The sequence below is a fragment of the Pogoniulus pusillus genome, chromosome 7 (genome assembly GCF_015220805.1).
Source record: "Pogoniulus pusillus isolate bPogPus1 chromosome 7, bPogPus1.pri, whole genome shotgun sequence".
In the NCBI taxonomy this organism is placed as follows: domain Eukaryota; kingdom Metazoa; phylum Chordata; class Aves; order Piciformes; family Lybiidae; genus Pogoniulus; species Pogoniulus pusillus.
The window spans coordinates 11,134,894-11,152,918 of record NC_087270.1 but is presented as its reverse complement, the minus strand read 5'-3'; the positions used below and the strand labels follow the sequence as shown (position 1 = coordinate 11,152,918).

The 18,025-nt window shown below is 43.7% G+C and overlaps 1 protein-coding gene across 1 annotated transcript in view; it reads left to right on the top strand.

Annotated features, from left to right (window-relative positions):
- Window positions 1–1,824: 1,824 nt before the first annotated feature.
- Window positions 1,825–18,025, top strand: part of MYOM2 (myomesin 2) — a 106,166-nt gene continuing 89,965 nt past the window's right edge. The window contains exons 1-3 of the mRNA XM_064146746.1: window positions 1,825–1,855; window positions 4,479–4,580; window positions 7,652–7,855. Coding sequence (XP_064002816.1) covers window positions 1,825–1,855; window positions 4,479–4,580; window positions 7,652–7,855 — 337 coding nt within the window. The remainder of the gene's footprint in view (window positions 1,856–4,478; window positions 4,581–7,651; window positions 7,856–18,025) is intronic.

Here is an 18,025-nt window from a genome sequence, read left to right as displayed (position 1 = left end):
AAGGGAGTGTGGGGCAGAGAGATGGAAGAGAGGAATTGGGAGTTAAAAATACCTACTGTATATCCATCTGAATGAAATAGTGGGGAAGGGAAACCAGAGTCAGTGCTTGAGACAGTGATGACTACGGGGCAAATATTTTTCAAGTATTCCTTAAACAGCTCAAGTCTTTTACCAGTTCTGTTGTTACCATTTTGTACCTGCAGTACATCTCAAGCAGTCACAGTGTTGAGTAAGTTACTTTTTGCAGGAGTCTTGTGCTTTGCTTGTAGTGAAATCGTAAATTAACAGCGTTGATGCTGCCACTTAAAACAGGTTAACTAATACAAAGTCTTTGGTGTTCTCATTTCAGGTGAACTATGTAACTGATTTATTAACAGTTTCATTTTTGAAGTATATGCAGGTAAAGCTTTTTATGTACTCCAACCTACCCTATCATGAAATAAATACATACAAAAATATTATGCCCCTTCCCCTCATGGATTTCTGGGAAATTGGTGTTTTTTCTTTGTCATCTATCCAACCAGTAAATAGTATTGTACTTCTTGCAAAGACCAAAAATTACCTGGGTTATCATAAAGGTAAGGTGTTATGGGGATGTGTCTAAGGCTGAACAAAAGAGAGTATTTTTGTTTCACAGTGCCTTGAGTATTTGGAACATGAAATAGTCTGTAGTGAAAGCACTTTTCAAAGTGGAGATTAGCATAAGCTCCAGTTCAGTTAACTTTTGTTTAAGTACATTATTTATTTATTTGTTTGTTTGTTAAAGTTCCCTGTAGGTTTTCCTAGGATATTTTTCTGTCTTATGTGACATGTCACATTTTTGGTTGGATTAGGTTTACAGCAGTACAGTCGAATCAAACAGAACTTGAATTTTGTACTTTGTCTCCTACTTATTTTCCACCTGATAATTTGCAAGAAATGAAGTCATACAACCCATCTTCAAACTCTAGGATTCATAAAGAGACTAGGTGGGGTTTCCCAGATGGCCTGACACACAAGCTCTACCTATTTTAGCTTTCTTACATTTTCTTCAGAGCAACGAAATTTTACTCCTGCTTAAAGCTGGATAAACCTGGAATAACAGCCAGACTGCTTCAACTGCCAGAAAGCTTGCTCCGTTCAGCCCGAGGGTTCTGGGTCTGTTGTAGGCCCTGCATGCCTAGGGCCCTCCCCTGGAGAAGAGAAATAAAAGCTCTGATAGGGTAAGTTTCAGACAATCAGTAATCTGAATGTGTGTATTTTTAAACTTCAGTAGAACATAAATTCCTTAATTCTGTCATTTTTGTCTGTGCTGTAAAGTAGATGTCAGGAAGCTTAGTGCTACTTCATATCAGTTATATACTCTTGCTTAGTTCATTCAACTTTTTGCACCTCTCAGGATTCTTAGACACCAGACTTCAGCTTCAAGTGTATCCAGAGTCTGGTTGTATGGCTGGGTCCAGTAACTTGTGCCATGTCACTAGATTAATTTTCCATTTCAGAAATACTGAAACTACCAGCTACCACGAAGGATTCATCTCTCAATTCCTTTAGATTTGGGTGTGGAGGATCCCCTGTCATCATCTGTGTCCAGGTACAATGCATATTTGTAGCATCACTTGTGTCAAAGAGCTTGACTTCAGAAAACACAAAGGATTTCATATGGAAACATCTGGGGTCAGTTGGTGTTGACTTGTACTCCCCGAAGGCAGAGAAGTTTTGCTGGAAAGACAAGTCTGCCTCAGTTCCTAGAAGGCACAAGCAGGGAAGTCATTGTGTATACCTGGGAACTCCCATGTCACACCAAGTAATTGTCAGCTGTGTGGAGCAAGAGTGTCATTGAGCATGAGTTTACAGCCCATGGACAAATGTACTTGTGAGTGGGGACAGTGACAGCTCAAATGAGTAACTATTCATACTGGGGCCATGCCTAGAAACACACCCCATTCCTGTTTCAGGCTTGTGTTGGCTAGGCACCTGTAAACAGAAGAGAAAAAAATCACAGTCTAAATAAATGATGTGGCTAAAAAGTAGGTCAGGGGAGCAATCAGCTTTTATTACTCAGATGTGGCAGTACCTACAGGCTTCTGTTCTAAATGAGTGTGAGGAGTATTTCAGTCTCATAAATCATAAATGCTGCTGTGAGCCTCTGTTGGTGAGTAAGCTCAGTGGTGACACCTGCTTGGCAGGGCACTCCAGCAGTAAGCAATGACAGAGGGGAGCTGAATGAGCATCGTCTGAATGACAGCTATCCTGGGAAGGAGACAGCAAACCAAATATGCCTGGCGGTTTTAATCCATGCCCTTCGTGGCTGCGCTGTCTCCATGTGCTGGCAGTGCAAAGTTCTGGTGAAATCCCCAGTGAGCTGCTGTATGGAGACTTCTGAAGGTGGTGTATTTTTCTCCTTCTTATCCACTTCCCCCCCCCCCCCTTCATTTTCTTGTCCTCCTATCTTTTTCTCCCTCTTTTCTCTTGCTGTCTTTATATCTTTATAGGTTGCCTGTATTCCTCTCTCTGCTTGAGCATTCCAGTAGGTTGTGCAGGGGGACTATAAATTTGGAAAAAATATGTTATGGAAACAAATGAAACTCTTTTCATTTCCTCAGAAGGCACACTTGCCTTAGCTTGCTGATTTTCCCCCTTCATAAAGCCATAAGTTTCTAGATGACATGTTGAAGACCTAATCCATCTACCTCTTGGCAGAATGGTGCAATAAACTATGAGCTAAGGAAGTAAATAAAGTTGTGAGCAATTAAATTAGTTGTAACATGGACTGAAGGCAAGAGTTCTGTCCTTTTTGTTAAGCTTGTCTGTGCTTATGGCTGTGGCTGCAAGAAAAAAAAATAACTGCAGGACTGCAGCATTAACCATGTAGAGGTCTCAGAAAGGAAGCAAGAGCACAGGCTGCCGCAGAATTAATTCCCACACCATTAGAAACCACTATCTGGGTAGTCAGAGCCTAGTTTATTGACAGCTTGTTAGTGCACTGCAGAAGAAGCTGGGCTTTTTCTGTGGTTTTCCCCTCTTTTTTTCTTTCTTTTCCCCTCTGCTGCTCTGCAGGTCTTTGCACATGTGAAAAACCATTGCAGAATTTTTGACTGGTAAAATTGGTAGCAATTTTTACCCATTCTGCATGGATAAATGAATCTATCATCTGCAGAGATAGGCTGTGGCTCTCACATATTCTTCTAATTAAAGAAAATGCTGACACTTGATTAGACTCAGCTGGCAACTGCAGTAATGGCAAGGAGAATCACCACCATGCTTGCTGTCAGTGCTATGTCAGAGTTTCTGAGCAGGTTGTTTGTTTATAGGTGTATCTCGGTGCATGCTTATAACATTATTTTATCCCAGCTGAGAAAGCGCCATTGTGCCTCCAGCCAAGGAGAGGAAGGAGCAGAGTCTGCTTACCTGGTACTTGTTGTGAGCAAGGTCTGTAAGGACATGGGAAAGAGAGTTTGTTCTGGCTCCCCACTGCTTTTCTGACCAGACTGTCTGGCTCAGTGCCTGCAGAAAAGAGTGAAGCTATGCATTCCTTCTCCCGAGAACAGGAGAGGTGCAGGGGCTCAGTTGTTACTCCTTGGTAGGTCTCTGAGGAAAGCAGTTCCAGGCTTCCTCTGACTCAAATTACAAGGTTGCCCTTCGTTCCCAAGAGCCGAGAGAATAACTCAGCTTACACGTGGTAAAAGAGAACTTGTAAAAGAAGGTACTTTTGAAGGGGCAGTCTAAAAATCAGTATTTGCATTGGCTGCTCTTGATATTGCTGCTGTATTTGAAGGAGCTGCAATGTGCTGTAGGTTTCTTCATCATCCCACGTGCAGTTTAAGTGCAGAGGGATCCAGGAAACAGATTAATTTTTTTTTAACTTGCATTGCTCTCTGAGGGCACTAAAAAAAAAGGAAGTCAGCCCAGCCAACAAAGTGACCTCCACAGAGCTACTGCATTGCTGCAGCATGACTGATTACAATGGGGGAAGATTATGAGGAGAAAGAGGAGGCTGGAGGGAAGCCTTCTCAGCAGGAAGAAATCTGAGGTGCAGAGAATCTGGGATTATCTAGGAAACAGTTCCCTGTTGAAGTTACTCTGACTCCTACATATGCTTGTACACACTCAGTGACTGAACAATTAGTTTCTGCTGCTCTTGCAACAGGAAATTGAGACATTTTGGAAGACCTAGTTTTATTTCTGATTCTGCCATAAACTTCCACCTACTACTGGGGGAAAGCTGTTTAAACTTCATTTTTCTCTGAAGACAAATGTGGGGGTAGGGAATGAAAGACAACTCATCCCATCAGGTGTTGGAAATAAATTCACTTTTAGCATGAGTAAAGCACTTTGGGAATATTGGCTAATCCTGTGGGGTGCATTATTTTACTGATTCCTGTTTTTTTATTATGTTTGCTCCATTTGAATTTAGTATTTTCTTCTTATGGAGCTGAACAGAGTAAAAAAGCTGGAGTGAAACTCTTTGTACTTTTATCCCCGATTGTGAACTTTAGCGTCATCCTTTGCACCTGAACCCAGGACACTGCTGGGTGCTGCACAGGCAGAAGGACTCCTGGTCTCTGGTGGTGCACAGGTGTCTGTGGAGGAAGAACCAGGTGAGTTACTATACAGACATGGACAGGCTGTGAGTGGTAATAGTGCTCCTGTGGCTGTTCCTCCACCTTCACCCCTTGCCCATGCACTGCTGAAATAGTGGAGTTTTTTCTTGCAGGCTCTTATCTGCTCCCTCTATCTGAAATGATAATGAGTGCTTTGTAGTCTGCACATAACTAAGGTTGAATATGTTCAAATTTTAAGTTAACTTCAACTTTTTAACATTTTGAGGCTGACAATATCTTTGTGTTAACGGTAATAATCAAAAGCACCAAACAGGTATTAGAGTCTTTTGTGTGAATTCAAACAGATAGGATCTCCTTTTTCCTCCCCTCTTCCTGAAGAAGTCGTAGAAAAGAACACTTTACTGCTCTTTACAGTCCTGTAGACTTAAGAGAATTTAGCATTCTGCCAGTAAAAAAAAAAAGTACAAAATTAAACGTAATAAAGTCAAATCCCCTCATAATAGGTGGAGCTAAGAAACAACCAAACCCACTTCCTGGAAAGTGCTGCATTTTCATTCGATTTCATAGGTGTGCTGTTCATCCCTGTGTTAAGACTTTGAAAGCAGTTTTGGTGGTGCAGTTCACTGAACGGTCAGTTCTTGCTTCTGCCAGCCAGCTGGTGATTGCTGCAGCACTTCTGCTTTAAAATTTCTGAACAAAGAATTCCTCTTGGCCACGTGGCAGCTCTGTCCTGATCCAAACTATCTAGCAAGGGTGCTTTGCTGTGTTTCACGGGCACAGCCTGCTTACCCAAAGAGAGGCTTCCTGCAGTCCTACATATAGCATCCCTTTTTCCTTCAAAACTGGAGACCTGGAGATCTGCAAGCTGGAAATCCTCTACAGGTACTGTTTTTCAGCCCATGGGGCCAATTGCTGCTTCTAGGTGCTCAAGCATCCTGTGCAGCCTCTCGCTTCCCTTTATGTCCACTTGCCAGTTACAGCTGGGCAACTGGCCTACATCTAAAGGCCAAATATATCTAAGCTTAGCTGGGTTCTTTGAATAGTAAAGAAGGCATTTTCCTTCAGGCAGTATGGGGCTGCTGGAGACATGGAGCATAGCCCGTTGATCCAAGCTAACAGTTGTAGATAGTGCTTACTTTAGAGTAATTATGGTTTCAGCAAGAACCCCAGTTAGGAAACCACACAGTGTGTAGGTAATTGGAAACAGAACCCGGCACAAGCATCTTCGAAAGTTTAGCACTGGCCTTTGGATTTGTAAATAGAAAAGGCTTGTGGCTCTGCAGTAAAACGGTGGTTCCCCCAGTGGATTTCATGAAGGAAACAGAGACCTCATTGTTTGCTCTCTTCCCATATAGTTTTCTTTTTCTTTGTTTCTCTCTTTGATCTTAGAAAACTCTGGGATAGCTCATTTAATTAAAGGGCAGTAGATGAAGATTTGTCTGCACAGCAATGTTTGTGTTGACACACAAAGCTAAGCCTGCAGGCTCTGTTCTTCTTCCACCTTTTTGTTCTACTTGGAAAAGCAAGGCACTTTTCAAATGGCCTCTTTTTCAGGGTTTTAAAGGATTCCTTCTCCCACCTCAAGAGGTTGTATCTAGGCAGGTACAAGACACTTTTGTTTCTGTTGTATTCACTGGTGTTTTTATAGACAACATCCATGGCAATAGTGTACATAATTACATATAAGAACTGTAAATTTCACATCTATATCTGTTGTTAAGTAACTGGGGTTCCAGTAATTTCCTTAGTGCCTGTGTTAGCTCTCCATCTTACATGGGTCTTCTCTTTTCTCCTTCTACCCAGCACCTCTGGCTACTTGTTTTACAGTGCCATGTGTGAGCAGAGTTGTAAGCAGCTGTATTTTCAGGGGAAATTATTCCTAATGTTTTACTTTGCAATAGTCACATGGAAAGCTTCCCAGTCAGAGAAAGGATCATTTGATCCACCCTGCAAACTATGACTTCTGACAATTATCTGTGGCTAAGCTCCTACTTGTTCAGCATCTCCTAGGTGACAATGACTGCAAGAGATTTTAAAATGCAAGATCCCATGGTTACAGTCACTGTTTGAATAAAGATGGTGATGGTAATGGGGTTTGGTATCCAAGCTCCAAGAGGCTGCTGGGATCGTCCGTACTGTGCTGGCTAACCCAGCTAATGGATCCATGCCAGACCGAACTTGAAACACTGGGGGCAATGTTGTAGGTGATGATGTCCATGTGACCATTGCAAACAGCAGTGGAACTGGATTGAAGAAAGGAAGGGAGGGAAAACTGGCTAAAAGTAACCCAAGATAAAGAAACAGTATTTCAAGACTTTTGATGACTGCACCTCCAACTGTTAAAAGAACAAATTCTTCCAGAAGTAAATTGCTTACTGTGGAAACAAAACTATTGCTTTGCCGCTGGTAGGTAAAACGTAACTCTTAATGAGCCAAGCAGGAGACAGCCAAGATGTGCATACGCCTGTGAGCTCCTCAGCTGGGTGGCAACCATGAGGTGACACTGACAGTGCAGAGCCACTGGAAAAGGCAGGGAGATAATGGTCTCTGGCGGTGGATGAGACAGGACTGCAGCAAAAGCTCAGGTGGCCAGTGCCAGAACAAGAGGACACAGCCTCAGGCTGCGCCAGGGGAGATTTAGGCTTGAGGTGAGGAGAAAGTTCTTCACTGGGAGAGTGATTGGACACTGGAATGGGCTGCCCGGGGAGGTGGTGGAGTCGCCGTCCCTGGGACACTTCAAGGCAAGGTTGGACGTGGCACTTGGTGCCATGGTCTAGCCTTGAGCTCTGTGGTAAAGGGTTGGACTTGATGATCTGTGAGGTCTCTTCCAACCCTGATGATACTGTGATACTGTGAAAAGCGATGAGGGAAGGAAAGTGGGGAGAACCATTCGAGAGCAGGGGCGGTGTAAAGCTGAAAGCTGTGCTGAAAGGTAGGAGCCGCCCGAAAGCGGGGACGGTCCAGTCACGGCAGGAGCCTGCCCTGTCGGGCACTCTGTCATGAGCTCTTTCAGGGCGGGAGCCTCTCTTTCTGCTTTCCCTTGCTCTATTTAAGCTTGTCTAGATAAAGTGTCCCTTTACCATTTTGTACTGGGCGCGAAAACCCAGCCAAGCGCCAGCCCGATTGCAGCAGCAGCAGCAGCTCCCACGTAGGCCAGCCCGTGTGCGGCAAAGAGCCTTCCGCTGCTCCTGCTTCAGGCCCGCGCAGCCGTGTGGGGAAGCGGCAGCAGTTTCCCGCCTTCTGCGCCCGCTCAAACCGCGGCGGCGGCGGCGGGAAGGAAGAGGAGAAAGGAATTTGGGGTACCCGGGGCAGTAAGTTTTACAGGCTGTGCTTGAGAGCTGTGCTCAGCTGGGGCTCAAACGCCTCCCCCAGGTCACGTCTGTGGCTTGCTGTTACGCAGCCTGCCCTCCTGAAATGCGTTGCTGCATCAGAAGGAAACACTGGCTGTGTGTTGTGGTTGCACGTCAGGCTACGGAGGAAAGACTGAAATGCTTTCAGAGGCGTAAGTAGTTTGGCTTTACCTTTTCTGAATCTTTGAAAGCCTGTTTTGGATGTCTGGGCAGAGCAGAGGTAGGCACTGTCTAAATTTCAAACCATGAGAGCATAATGTGCAGTCAGTTTGAAGCTGTGTGAGGAGGGTTTCAAACCTGGCCTACCCTCACCTGCAGGCTACCCACGGTGCTCAAACCCAGAGCCGTGGCGAGTTGCCAGGTAGGCCTTCTGCCACCAGGACCGTCTCTTCAGCAGCCTGCCCTGTGCAGGGAGGGAGACCGTGGTCTGCTCTTCTCCCCCCCTCAAAGAGCTGTGGTCAATGGCTCGGTGTCGAGTGGAGACTAGTGATGGTAGTACACCTCAGAGATTGGTACCAGAACCAGTGCTGCCTGGCTTTTTGGTTGGCAACATGTGGTCAAAGCATCCTTAGCAAGTTTGCCAAAGCCAAGCTGTGTGATGTGGTTAACATGCTGGAGGGAAGGGCTGCCATCCAGAGAGACTTTGACAGGCTCGGAAGGTGAGCCTCGGTGAACCTCAGGAGGTTCAACAAAGCCAAACACAAGGTCCTGCACATGGATTTGGATGACCGAGGGACAAATACAGGCTGACCAATAGGTGGATTTAGAAAAGCCCTGCAGAAAAGGACTTGGGAATGTTGGTGGATGAAAAATTGAATGTAACCTTGTAATGTCTGCTTACAGCCCAGAAAACCAAGCCCATCTTGGGCTGCATCGAGGTGATTTTTGAGGAAGGTGATTCTCTTCCTCTACTCCACTGTCATGAAACCCTGCCTAGAGTACTGTATTGAGCTCTGAGACCCCCATTGTAGGAAAGATGAGCAGGTCTAGTGGAGGGCCACGAAGATGACCTGGAGTACCTCCTCTGTGAGGGCAGACTGAGTGAGTTTAGATTGTTTAGCCTGCAGAAGGCTCACAGGAAATCTTGTAGCAGCTTTCCGGTACTAAAATGGGGCCTACCGGACAGATGGGTTTGGACACAAGATTCTGTGACTATCAGGAAGGGTAGTGATAGGGCAAGGAGTAGCAGCTTCAAATGCACAGAAAGTAGATTTGCATTAAATATTGGGAATAAATTCTTTAGTGTGTGAGGGGTGAGGCGCTGCAACAGGTTGGTCTTAGATGAGGATGCTTCCTCCAAGGCAGTGTTCAAGACCAAGTTCATTGAGCCTTTGAGCAACCTGGTCTAGTGGGAGGTGTCCTTACCTGTGGCTGTGGGGTTGGAACTGAGAGATCTTTAAGGTCCTTTCCAATCCAGTCATTCTGTGATTCAGTGATTATAGAGGCAAAATGGGCATGATGTGGTGGGTCTCTGGAGCACTTCGTATATAAGTTGCAGGAGTGGCCTGATGTAGACAGAGTGAGTTCTGCTTGTACAGTCAAAACTGTGATCAGGGCAAAAGGTGCAGCACTGTAGTTAAGAAGATAATGTTTTCTGTCAGGATTAGCTGCATTTCATTTAGGGAGGCCTCACAGTAGAGCTACCTAGGAAAGCTAGTATGAGCAGAAACTTGTGGTTTAAGTTATCAAAATGCTTGGATATGCCAATACTCCAGATGATTTAAAAATATTCTGAAGAAGTCTAACAGCAAAGGAATGTATGTTCCTTCTGAATGGCTGTTCTCCAAACTAGGCTAGAGAGTTGTTTTCTTGTTAAGGTCCATCAGATGTTTCATTACTTCATGCTGTGGTATCAAACTGATAGCAGTTTGCAGAGGAAAGACTGAAAAATGCATCCAGAAAACCTTTGTGTCAATGGGACATGGCAAAAAGACTTCACTTTTCCCCAGGCAGAGAAAAGGGTCAAACTGGTTTTCCCTTACTCACTTTGAAGCTCTGGCAAGTTGCCTCTGACAGAAGAGGACTAGTCTCTCTCTCTGCGTTTTGTGCATATCCTGGTCTAAAAAGGAGGATTTGAGATGTCTGGCTGAATGAGAGTTGTAAATTGATGGATTTGGATGGCACATGGAGATAATGTAAATGTGGAGCTGTACAAGTAATTTTTTCAAATGTGGCTAAGGGGACATTTGGGTTGTTTGGCACTTAGTCTGCAGTGTGGTGGAGATAAGTTGTTTGAATGTGCCTGGGAAAAAAAAGGCCATTGCTGATGAATTAGTTTCATAGAATCATTTAGGTTGGAAAAGACCTTTAAGATGATCACAGTGATTGGTAAGCCTATAGGGGTGGTGGTGAGCACAAAATTTGGGTTTGTCCCAAATCTTATCTCTCTGAAACAGAAGTGCTCCAGCTCATTGGGACTTACAGTTGTATTAGCTTGCATTGGTTGCCTACAGTGACTATTTTCAGTGTGAGTCTGCTTCTATCCTTTTAAAATCTGTGGCAGTTGTGCTGCCATACTCTTTATTAATAGTGTCCCTCGTACCTCTCCTCATGCCTTTTGTGCTTTAAGAAGGTCAGAGACACACTGTCCCAGACCTTGCAGGCTGAAGGCAGTCTCATCTCTTCTTGTCACAACAGTGTGATGATGCTGTGAGACAAAATGCGCGTGAGATGGGACACAAAAAGGTGCTGAACACTGCAGACAGGTTCAGACTCTGGCCTGTGCTCTCAGTGTTGTTCAGTTTGTGCAGCAGAGTTTTATTGCAAAAGATGAAATGGCCCAAGATCAGGGATGAAAACCAACACGTTTGGTTGGTTGTCAGCTGTGGGTCACCTTTACTGCAGGCAGTGCTGTCTCTTGCTGGCTCTCTGATTTCCTAGTTTGCATTCTTCTCAGCAGAGAGGTCCAATTGCTGCTGTGCATCTGTCTTGCTTAACAACTGAAGTCAAAATGCAGTAGCAACACAGTGTGATGAGCAGGATAAGACTTAACTTTGCCATTCTACTTTGGCTTTAATTCACCCCAGCTTCTCCATCGACTACCAAGAGTTTCTCTGCCATTCTGTTAGTGGTTCAGCAACACGGCAAATTGAGCTCACCATTGGAAACTTGGTGCAGTGATTAAAGCAGCAGCTGTATTTGTGATTTTCTCTCACAGTTCTCAGACATTTCCTCCTTTTATAGCAGATTCTCCTGCTGTGTGGCATTTGCAGTAAGCAATATCACTAAACTCCCAGGCTGGGCCTTTGCACACAGAATGCTTCCTCCTTGCTGATAACTTGCCTATGAGGAATTTTGTGCTGCAGACCTTAAGGAAAAAAATTAGAAAAACCAGAAGAGATAAATGTTCCTCGTCCTCCTTTGTCTGTGTGTGAAAGTGAGCATGTGGGATTCTGCTGCCACACAAAAGGGCCTTTCTCTGTGCCAGTCCCCAGACTGAGTTTCCTCATTATTCCCACTGTTCTTGCCTCTGGATGCCATTCAAGAGACAAATTGGGGTAACTAAATGTCCTCTGGTGTTCAAAGGGGTCATTGCAGCTTACATAAAATACGCTGCCTGTTTAAGAGCATAACCAATTCATCGAAGTCATTACTCTGTGTAACATTGGGGTTTTTTTATGTATTAGAGTAGCTTTGGGGCTGTTTAGAGAGCACTGTATAGTTTGCATATAGCACTGTACGTAATACATGTGCATTGCTTTTCTTCCCAAATAGATAAAAATGCCCTCAAAACCTTAGCTGGCATAACTGCTCTATCAGAAACTCCTGTGCTTGGTCTGTTTGCTCTAGCAGAGTTACACAGAATCACAGACTGTCAGTGGTTGGAGGGGACCTCGAAAGGTTATCCAGTCCAACCCTCCTGCCAGAGCAGAAGTCTTTCAGTAAAATGCAGTACCTTGGTGACTCAGTGGAGAACACAATTTTTTACAGTAACAGTAAAAAGTGTCACTCTCAGGGTTATGTGGGATCATTTTGTGTTCCATAAGCCAGTACCATATTTGCTAACAAGCACAGAAAGCAAAATACCTCAGGGGAAAATTCTCATTTAATGGCTGATACAGATATTAAAAACGTGTATTTTCTGGAGGCCTTTGCTATTAACAGGTTAGAACTGAAAGATGCCTTGCATTTACCTCTCCTCTTTCAGAATGGCCTTGAATGGGCTGCCCAGGGAGGTCTTCATCTCTGGAGTCATTCAAAACCTGTCTAGAAGGATTCCTGTGCAACCTGCTCTAGGTGAATGTGCTCTAGCTGGGAGATTGGGCCATAGGCTCTCCAGGGGTTCCTTCCAACTGCTACTATTCTGTGAAACTGTAGGAAAGTGCAGGACAGACTGAACAAGCCAACTGCAGTGCTGTCAATGGGAGGTAGTATAAACGTGGTAAATACTAAACATAGAGGAACTGGAAAATACACCAACAAGAGGACAGGAAGTCTTTTAACCAGAGGAGCCAGCATAGTCAAAACTATAACAGTGTAAATACTTTGGTAGATGCAGATTGTGTTTTTACTGGCTTAGGCTGTGAGTACAGACATGAATCTTTCAAGGAGATGTGCCTGAGACTGCTTTGCCTTGCGCATGATGTTCCAGGTGAGCAGCAAGTAACTCACGTGCTCAGTGAGCTATTTGGTTTTGCTGGTGCCCAGGGTGTGCTCAGGCTGTTGATCAGAACGTGCTATTCCTCTGAAACACTTCCAACTTCGATTTTTCTTCCCCAAGTTCATCAGAACAAAGTCATTTATCTCCTGGGCACAACACAAGGTTAGTTTTCCCATACTGTTCAGGCCATGAGATACTTCAAGCAAGCTTTGGGGGTTTTTTTTGTTTTGTTTTGTTTTGTTTTTGGGGTGGGATTTTTTTTTTTTTTTTTTTTTTTGTTGGTTGGTTTGGTTTGGTTTTTGGGTTTTTTTGGTGATGCCATAAAAATCTGTTTCATGTCAGTTCCCTGGAGAAGATCCTGGGCACCTTTTATGTGATGCTTTAACCATGTGGTCTGTCTCACGTTTGTCTCTGTCTTGTAGTAAGAAGCATATCAGTTTCCTCGTGTTTCCTTTTCAGGATTTACTTTCTGTGTCACTCACATGAAGGCTGAGTGTGGTTTTTTTCCCCATATGCCATGGCTGGCAAGAAGAATGAACTTCGTGACAGCAAAAAGAAGTTTACTTTCCAGTGTGTTATATCACACAGTGTCACAGCATGCATCTTCTGGGGATGGAGTCATGCAGTGAACAGATACTGCAAAAAGCAAGGAGTCTGAAGTAAGGCATGAAAACCATGGGCTGATCCTAAGTGAAGTGAACAGCAGGGAATTTCCTGAATGGCACAGTGTTGTATTTGTGGATGAGAAATTAAATATCAAATGGAGGTAGGGAGCAACTGGCCAGGTGGCAGAATCCCAAGTCCCTCAGGGTGATACTGGAAAGCAAAGTATATTGTCTTACATGTGTGCTTCTTTTATGTGTCAATGAGAAATTTGCCATTTACAAAAGTCTGGACAGCAGCATTATTTGTAAAATGAGGTTCAATGACACTTCTCTTCTTCACAGAGGTGAGGCTGGCTGAAATACTGCATCTACTTTCAGGCATTGTCCTTGACTGGAAATGTAGACTCACCGGAGAGAATTCAGAGGGCAGCAAAGGAAACAGGAGGTTTGGGAAATGAAGAAGGTTTCAGACCACGGGCTTTGTTTAATCTAGAAAATGAATCTCTGAGTGGGAAACAGGAGAAATCTTTGATTTGCTGAAAGGGTGCTGTTCAAGATAATCATCAGTTGTTCGCTTGTTCGTTTAGGAAGTGCAGGAAGAAATCAGATTAAGTTTTGCTTATTCTGCAGCTAAAAAGACTCAGGCTGGATATTATGAAAAGTTGGTTGAAATAGTAATATTCCTGCTGGTCTACCTAAGGCTGCATTACATCCTCACTTCTTTATTAATTTGTGACTGAAGATCTCAGTGCCTGAAATATGCTTTAGATACTCTGCATTTTGCAAATTCTTACAATATCTTCAGGTTGCACAGGGCTACTGAGTAATTTCAGGAAAAACTGAACAAGGATGCCATGTTTCTAACATTATAAGCTTCTAATTATCTTGAGAGTACTGCCCCAGAGCATAAAGGCTCACCCATTCACTTTTTATTCTCGTGTTGAGGGAGCTAATCATGCTATGATGATCTAATGAAGCACAGGAGGAAAGTAACTCAGAAAATAAAAATTCCTTAGTAGCTAACATAAATATGGAAAGCAAGTGAATGATTGTTGCTTGATTAAATGGTTAATTAAAAGAATAGCTGAAGATGTTGTGGGGAGAAGAAACAGTTGCCAGTGTGTGAGAAAGCGACCTCAGCATAGTGAGGAGCCTGCAGCTGATAAAGGAATATCTCCCTGACACAGAGCAGTAACAGAGCCATGTGAAACTCAGAAAATGGGCAGATTAAAGCAGTGGCAGATGAAGTGTAGGAGGCAGCAAAAAAAAAAAAGCTGAAACACACACGAGGATGAAGTGATAGGTTTCCTTCTCCCTCCCTTAAATTACAGGCTTACAAGATTGCTGGTGACCTTGCCTCGGTGAACAAGCTGCTTCACCGCCTTACTACTCCCTGGTGCACGTCTCCCACCCTGTTCTCACTGCAAATGCCAGTATTTCTAAGTGGTTTTTCGTTCTCAACAAGTCTTCCATTTTTAAAGCTAACAAGTTCTGGGCTTGCCAGCTGTTGTACGTATGTTCTAATAAAATGAACAGGGATATGACTTCTGTGATTTACACTGGTACCTGGAACTAACTACTGGCATGACTATATCTGCACCATAAAGTTATCTTAGCTAGCAGAACAGGGGAACTACATTCAGACCTCCATGGGAAATGATGCCTGGCTCAGGCTGAATCATGCCTCTACTCAGGAATTGTTTGGGAAAGTACCACGTGTCCTAGTCCAAAAGGGTGCTGAAGTGCACTCAGCCGTTGTAACAGTATTGATGACTTAATTACCATGCCTGACTATCTCCTGCTAGATTCTGTCTCCTGTTAAATTCATGAATAGCCAACGTGTTCCGCCTTCAGAAGCTACTTTTGAAGAAAGCTGGTATCCCAGGGTCGGTTCTAGGCAGTCAGAAACAGGTTAACAACTCAGCAAGCCTTGACTTTGCTGTTGTCCATTTTGGCATGATCAAGTCTAGGTTGTCTTCTCCCAGCATGGCTGGTACCCCTTACCATCCCTGCTGCTGTGCAGAGCTGATATAAACTGGTAAACATCAGAAGTCTGACTTTTCATAAGAACAGAGACAGACCATGGTGTCTGGGGGGGGACAGATTATGCCATCATCTAACCAGAATGTGACTAACCTTTCCTGAAGTAACTTAAAGACTCGAGGTTTATGTTTCTGTCTCCTGCATGAGATTTCCTATGTCAGTATCCTCCTGCCCTGCATTTTCCAAACTTTTACATGCAGTTTTGAAGCTTTTGCAATTGAGAATTTCTGACTTATCTTTGTGTCTCTAGGCTTGTATGTTTAATTTAAAAGCCAAAGTTTTGTCACTTCAGCAGTGGAGGGATTCCAGGGAAAAGTCAAATTTTTTCAGATAGTTGTAAGTTGCCTTGCAAATGTAGTGAATCTGAGAGAAAAGCTCGTGTTTGTGTTCATGAGGGTACTGCATGTACTGTTAAACACAGAGCTAAGAAAATGCATCTCCTCTGTGAAGCAGGGGCCATTTTGCCTGTCTCTAGGACTATGCAAATTTGACATCCACATCCAAACTACTTACTCTAGGAGGACAAATTTTAGCTATTTACTTCAGAATGGGATGAATTGCATTTGTGAAATGGCTTTCTCCACTGGCAGTAAAGATAGCTCATGGTGATGAGGTTAGGCACACATGTGAGGATGAGCTGTATAGCACTATTGGTCTACAGTCACATTGTAGGACAGTTACCTAAAAGGTGGTACATCAGCAGCTGAGGATCAACTTTGAACAGACTGCATGAAGAAGAGTTGTTGGTCAAATTAAATGCAAATCAAACTGAGGTCCTTGATTGGTGGTTTTGGCTCTGGCTGTGAATTGCAGAGATTTTTGTTTCTTGACCCTATTTCATATATGAAGATAAACATTTTCTGCCGGCGTGGCTCTATGAAGCAGAATGCAGGCAGGCAAACTGACACTTCTATGAGGGGCTGAGGGCACAGCAGACCAAGCCATAGCAGAACGGTCTCCAAGGACTGTTGCTTGTTGGAAACATGTTTTCCTGATGGATGCTGGCATTGCTGTTGTCTGGGCCAACAGAGAGGAAATAGATGATGTTGCTGGTATCCTGTAATTTCGTCCATTTCACCCGCTGTGGGCAGGTGAAGCTGCATTTCTATGCAACAGACAGAGTCATATGAAAGTCTTCTAAATTTCTTGGAAGAATACACAAAGTTAATTTTATTTTGTTTAAAGCATTTGGGTTTTTAAGGTTTAAGTAGCCAAAAATGTGGAGGACGAAGGGTCTGTGCTTTCCTTCTGGCGTACTACAGTCGAAGCGCTTTTACGAACTAAGGTCCGAATTCAGCTCGAGCTCTTAAACTCTTTTGGTTTTACTTTTTCAGGCCACTTTTTGTACTCGTATATTTCCTCTGGAAATTCAGCTTCTCGGGGTAGACCCGGCGTTGTGAGCTGAGCACTACTTGCCTTGGGGCTCCATCTAGTGGACAGGAGCTTGCACTAAGCAGCGCTATGAACAACTTCACTGAAACGAAAAGCTGATAGATTCTCTTGCAGGAAATCATTCTGTTCATTCTTCTGCTGGCATGTGGTTTCTGTGTCCTTCTCAACAAACAATGTTGCTTTGCATAGCATGCTGAGGCATACTCCAACTGGCAAAAGAAAAAAAACCCTTCTGTACTCCCGAATCTCTTGTACTGTTTAAAGGAATGGCTGCATTATTTCACTGAGTCCACTGCAGGCAGTGGGAAATGATTCAAAGATATCAGTATTACTTTGTAAAATTATCCATAAGTTAAGAGGTTTAGTAGGTAATCTTTGTCCTGGATACCCCAAGTTCCACTCTTCCCTCTCATTCTGTGTGGGAAGACGGCATGAAAACCTCTTCCCCCCACCCTGCCTGCAGGCTAGAAAGGGGGCAGCCAAAGGTCCTTCCTGCACGTGGGCTGACCTGTGTAGAAGCCCTCGCTGAAATGGGGCTGGTGATTGGCTGCGTTTTCATGCCCATGTCCTCTGGTGTTTCATTTGTTCTAATCCCTTAATCATCATGATGGAACATCAGTGTGAATGCTTATATATGCAGATTTTCATAAGGTGCATGACAATTAATCCAAGGATGATAAAGTTCTAATTGGTAGTCTTGTAAAGGATGGCCAAAGTTATCAAGTCTTAAAGCTTCCTTGAATGTTTAAAGACATCTGAGATAATCCTGGGTATTATTAGATTTAAAGACCTTGTGTAGTGTGGCAGTTTGGGTATTACCCACCCCCCACACTTAAGAAAATCACCCAGACTAGACTCAGATGGCTGGAAATTAAAGAAGCTATATTTACAAGTTAGCACAATATATACAGCTATATACAAATTAACAGTAACACAGAAACACAATACACCTCCCAGAAACAATCAAAGTCCCCAGGAGGGCTCCTGACCCCCACCTCCTTCCCCCTCCCTCTTCTCCTCTTTTCAGAAATAACCAGATCAACTCACTTATATCTCACATGACAAATCTGGAGATCTGAGGTGAGATGTCAAAAAAAAGATGGCAAGGAGGTTAGGGGGAAAGGGGATTAGGTGGATTAGAGAGTAAAAGGCAGAATCAGCCACAGAGAGCAGCCCACCTGAAAGAAGGCACAGTCAGAGGTGAGAGCTGAGCAGCGTGTGTGTGAAGCGTCCGTCTTATCTGCATTTTGACTAGATGTGTTTCTCAGCAGAAGAATGCTGATAAAGGTTACTGTTGTTTTTTTCTTTCTTCTCACAGCTAAAGATTAAATTTCTCTCAGTAAAAGATTTCAGTTGGTCTCAAACCAGCACATGTAGGCAGTCCCATCTTTGGCCAGCTCTACTTAAATTATTTCCTGGAGGGACATGCTGATCTTTGTATTGATCTTTAACTGTAATCTCTCTACCCAGAAAGATGTTATTGTACTTGTC